A 5,506-nucleotide genomic window follows, 5' to 3' on the forward strand; every position below is an offset into this window, starting at 1 on the left:
ATTTGGATCGCTTGTTGTTCCATTGTCCCTGGGTTTGTTAACCTAAGGATTTTTTTTTACCTACCTCTAGGTCCCAAAGATTTTATTCTCTTTAAAATGTTTACTTTGTTTTACATTTGTCTGTGACCCATTTTAAGTTAACTTGTTATAAATATGGTTTGTGGTTTAGTTTTCTAATCTGTGAGCCACCATTTGTTCCAGAAAATTTTGAGATCCACTACTTTCTTTCCTCTTTTTCCCCCCACTACTTTTTAAATACATCCACAATCTAATTAAAATATTTTTGGTGGGGGTTAGATAAAGCAAGAGTTAATGCACTTCTTCTGTCTCTCTGGGCAGCCCTGGCTTTGGCACTAAGTACAGACAGATCTTGGAGAAACTGTGGTTTGCTTCCAGACCACTGCAATAAAGTGGGTATCTTGATAAAGTGAGTCACACAGAAATTTATGCTTCTAAATGTATATGAAAGTCTATTAAGTGTATAATAATAGCATTATGAAAACATTTGAAATATTGTGAGAATGACCAAAGTATGACACAGACACACAAAATGAGAACATAGCTCTGATGGACTTGATCCATGCAGGATTGCCACAAACCTCAATTTATATGAAAGAAACATAGTATTTACGAAGTACAAGTGAAGTTCGATAAAGCAAGGCATACGCATACTTCTGTCAGTGCTAAGTATGGCGATTTGCATCACTGTATGTGTGAAGTCTGGATCTACTTGGTCACTTGGTCTCAGGAATGTGAGTCTTTTTTATTTTTTAATTCTCTTGTATCGTACAATCAGGTGAATCCCAGACTTTGCTGGCAGCAGCAGTTGAAAGAGAGCGTGCAGCTACAGAAGAACTCCTGGCCAACAAGATTCAAATGTCTTCCTTGGAGTCACGGAATTCTCTCTTAAGGCAAGAAAGTAGTAGATTTCAGGTCCAGCTCGAGGCGGAGAAAAATAAGCTGAGAAAGTTGGAGGATGAAAATAACCGGTGAGCTTGATTTCTGGAGTTTTTCTTGGTAGTCTCCTGTCAGTTTGAAGAACTGAGCGCTAAAAATAAATAGTTTTGCTGTTGAAAGTCAAGGTCATTGTAAGTAGATATAGCATGCTAGTGCAGGATGCATTAAATCACATACTTTTAAATTATTATATATTATTATATATATTTATTATTATTATTATTATTATTGTAACAATCCATACATCAATTGTATCTGGCATGTTTATACATATGGTGCCATCATTTTTTTCTAGACATTTACTTTCTACTGAGCCCTTGGTATCAGCTTCTCTCCACCCACACCCCACCTACGTGACCCCTTGATAAATTCTAAATCATTGCTATTTTCGTATCTTAAATGGACCTCTGTCTCCCTTCCCCCATGGTTTCTGTTGTATGTCCCCCTGGAGGGGTGTGTGTGATTATGTGTCGATCATTGCAATTGGTTCCCCCTTCCTCCCCCTACCCTTCTGGTATCACTATTCCCATTACTGTTCCTGAATTCTGTGTGTCACGTCACATAGACTTTTGAAGTTCTCTTTTGTATGCTTGTGCATTTTTCCAGGACAGTAGTCATAGTTGTAATCTTGAGTTTTTCAAAGGTGCCTGTAACCAGAAAAATGTATGACCATTCAATGAGGGTATTTTTATACTAGAAAAGGGATTTGTTTTAAGCAACATTCCAGCCTATCTAAACAGATGTCTGTCTTTGAAAGTTATAAGCTATAAAATACATCTCTCTGGAATTATAACGAAGCTATGTTTTTTTTGTTTTTTTTTGAAGCTATGTTTTGCTCTTAGCTTTCACTTGGAAATTCTATTTTTAAGAAAAAGCACTCAGATATGTTCATTTATAAAGGATTTATAAAGTACACCATCTGAACTTTTACAGACATTCGCTTAGAACCACTAACACGTTTTTGAGAAGCCCAGGATGGTGGTATTGAGAATTGTTTTTAGAAAGTATGTTTCAAATGAAATTTTAACCCAGAGCACCAGTGAACAAATGGACAGAAAGGGTTTTCATTTATACTTTGATTTCTGAATCAGGTAATCTAGGAATGCAGTTGGCAAATCACTAATGTGGGCTTGGAATGTGTAGTACTGCTAACCATGTAATCGAGGTAAATAAAGTAGTTTTTAATACTCTGTGCAATCACCTTTTTTTTCTTCTTCTGGTTTTACTTAATTCCCTCTTGTGTAATAGGTACCAAGTTGAATTAGAAAACCTAAAAGATGAATATGTCAGAACACTAGAAGACACAAAAAAAGAAAAGGTACGTTTTAAATTATTTGCTCACTTTTTAAGGTTTACATTAGAGAGTAGTTGGGATGATGAGAGACTAATGAGAAGCCAAGAGGAATTGGATGATGTCACTGCTTTTGGAACTTGGTTTGAAATAAACCAAAAATGAGAATATAAGAAAGGGCTTCACAAGGTTTCTGGAAAAATTCCATTATCTTTCATTCCATTTTCAGCAAACATTTTGAAGCTTTCTCATACTTTATGACCCCAATTTTAAGACCGTCTTAATATGATTGAATGAGTGAATACCACAGAAATTGTCTAACTTTATCTTCCTCCATTAGGCACTGCTGATTAGTCAGTTGGAAATGGAGAAAATGAAACTTGAACAAGAAAGGAAGAAAGCAATTTTCACTCAAGAAGCACTGAAAGAAAAGGTGTGGATTTTATTTTTCTTTGTTTCTGGGGTAACCATTTAGTAATGGTTGTGATTAATCAGTGATTGTTATGTAATTTTAGTTATACTTTGTAAATACCATTTTAAAATTCCTAAAATCAGTGTAGTGATGAGTTCTAGTAATATAAGCAGTGTCCTACTCAGAGTAAATCCACCTTTACCTGGTATATCCAAGAGTTCTGTGGATTTTAAGTATATTTCATTTTCAGTATCTCTTGTCCTTTTTAAAATATATTTTGTCATCTCACTAATTCTAATCCACCTCATTTGACCCATCGACAACCTTCAGAGTATAGCTGGTGTGTTCCTTTCCTTTCTGATTAGTGGAAGTAAGTTTTTCTAAAGACAGGTTTATATTTAGCAGATGGGATATACTTAGTGGTTAGTATATTAAAACTGTATAAAACTTAACAGAACCAGGGGAATTTAAAAGAATACAATCTGAATGTAAAATGGAAAAACAATTTTACAGTTTATAATATTTAAAACTTAACAGTAATTTTTATTCCGGAGAAATAAATCAAATTGCGGTGGCATAGTAACTTAGTTTATATAATTGTTTCAACAAAAACATTCTCATCACATTAAAAATGAAAAGCCAAATCATGCTGAAAACCAAATCAAAATGATCCTGAGATTATTGTATCAAGGAGCCCTGGTGGTGTAGTGGTTACTCGTTGGGCTGTGATCTGCTTGGTCAGCAGTTCAAAGCCACCAGCATTTCCGAGGGAGAAAGACTGGGCTTTCTGCCCCTGTAAACAGTTATAGTCTAGGAACCCCACAGCGGGGTGGCTATAAGTCAGCATTGACTCAATGTCAGTTTGGTTTCTTTATTTCTACTTATAAATTATTGAGTGTTGTGCCTTTGATAAAACATCAGAAATCATATTTTTTAACATTTTAGAAGAAATGATAATGAATGTTTTATATTATTGATCCTAGAAATTTTCTTTTTCTAAGATTTCATTTTGCTCTTTAATCTGGATTTTTTTTTTTTTAATTCCTTTAGGAACGCAAGGCATTTTCTGTTTCTAGTACTCCCACAATTTCACGCTCAAGTTCAATAAGTGGAGTTGATATGGCTGGGCTTCAAACATCTTTTCAGTCTCAGGTGATACTTTATTGCTTATATGAGAATTGTTCTAAAATTGAATAATGATAAAGGAATGAATTATGATAGATTGGCCATCACCATAATCTTGCCACTCCACAGGCAATGCAACCGAGTATTTGTGAAGCGTGTTTTTGCAGTGAGGAAATAGAGATGATGTCTGCCTTTGAGAAAGTCATAGATATTTTAAAGCAAGGATTGACAACCCTTTATCCAACTTCATAATGGAACACAATCTGTACTAATGTGTTCTTTCTTTTACTTAACGTAGGATGAGCCTCATGATCACTCATTTGGACCCATGTCGACATCAGCAAATGGCAGCAATCTTTACGATGCTGTAAGGATGGGGGCAGGGTCGAGCGTCATTGAGAATTTGCAGTCTCAGCTAAAGCTGAGGGAAGGAGAAATTACTCATTTGCAGGTATTGGGAAATTTAAATGTACTGTAAGAAGTAAATTAATTTGGGGCCTAATAACACTTCATTTCTACATGTATTCTGAATAGTGTAAGAATTAAGATTATGTGGTGGCATGTAAAGTACAAAATGTATTGTTTATGTTGCTGATTTGGATTAGTTGGATGAAATAAGGACGAGAGACCAGAAAGCTGATAACTGAATCCTTGAATTAAACCAAATTACAGACTCTGTTACCGGGAATTCTGGGCTCTAGCAGGCCAACCCAAGTGTGAAACTTTAGGCCTCAGTGGGACAGAACGCCTCCCTTTTAGACAGCTCTTTCCTAAGAGTAAAACAGGGAACTTGCCGCACTAAGCCTGATCTGTTTTGTTCTTCCCGAGTCTATCACTTGGTAGTTGCACCGATTCCCAGTGAGGAATAAGTAAAAGGGAGAAGAGAGATTCAGACTCTAAAACCCGATACATAGAAGGAAATTACCTGCGTAGGGAAGAAGCACCCCTCATTTCTAGCTTTTAAAGACCTTTAATGCATTCAACAACAAAAAGAAAAATGATCTAACCGCAAAATGAACAAAGGACTTGGATAAATATTTCATCAAAGAAGACATTAAGCTGGCCACCAAGCACATAAAGATGTTCCATGCCGCATGGCATCAAAGGATGCAAATCCAAACAAGAATGCAAATCCCAAAACCATTTTGCAATCACTAACATTGCTAAGATTACTGTGGGGCCTACCCCAATCCCAACTATGAACACCCCCCCACACACACACACCCTGAAGAATGCATCTCAGAGGACAGTACTGAAGCTACAGCTTAGTGAGAAGGGCATGTCTGAGTAGAGCACACAGAAGAAACGGAGAGGGATGGAGAGGGAGGGGAACACATCCTGGCCCACCAAGCCCTGAGGACGATATTCTGCTCAGAGCAGACAATGCATAGAGAGGACCATAGGGCCGGCCCCACCATGAGATACGGTGTCCCTCACTGAACCATGGGAGAACACTGGAGACCGTGCGGGAATTGTGCCCAAATTGACCCCATCACACTGGGGCGAAACACTAAGGGCATGCAACAGACCAGCAAGGGGAGCAAAGTGATGAGATCCCCAGGGAATACCAAAAATAGACTTTGGAGACATTGTGGCACCCCATCAGACTCCACTGGAAAACACTCATAAAGACCAACAAACAGACCTTGAACTATATATAGACTTTTCCATTTTTGTCAGTGGCTTTCAATTTGTTGTTATTTGGGTGTGTTTTTTTTTTG

General features: G+C 37.1%; 1 protein-coding gene across 1 annotated transcript in view; it reads left to right on the plus strand.

Annotated features, from left to right (window-relative positions):
• TMF1 (TATA element modulatory factor 1) overlaps nt 1-5,506 on the plus strand; it is a 50,040-nt gene that overhangs the window by 34,695 nt on the left and 9,839 nt on the right. The window contains exons 11-15 of the mRNA XM_004702421.2: nt 797-989; nt 2,206-2,275; nt 2,589-2,681; nt 3,711-3,812; nt 4,084-4,236. Of these exons, the coding sequence (XP_004702478.1) occupies nt 797-989; nt 2,206-2,275; nt 2,589-2,681; nt 3,711-3,812; nt 4,084-4,236 (611 nt within the window). The remainder of the gene's footprint in view (nt 1-796; nt 990-2,205; nt 2,276-2,588; nt 2,682-3,710; nt 3,813-4,083; nt 4,237-5,506) is intronic.

The sequence above is a fragment of the Echinops telfairi genome, unplaced genomic scaffold, assembly GCF_000313985.2.
Source record: "Echinops telfairi isolate 266 unplaced genomic scaffold, ASM31398v2 ScPeMD7_31;HRSCAF=116, whole genome shotgun sequence".
Lineage (NCBI taxonomy): Eukaryota > Metazoa > Chordata > Mammalia > Afrosoricida > Tenrecidae > Echinops > Echinops telfairi.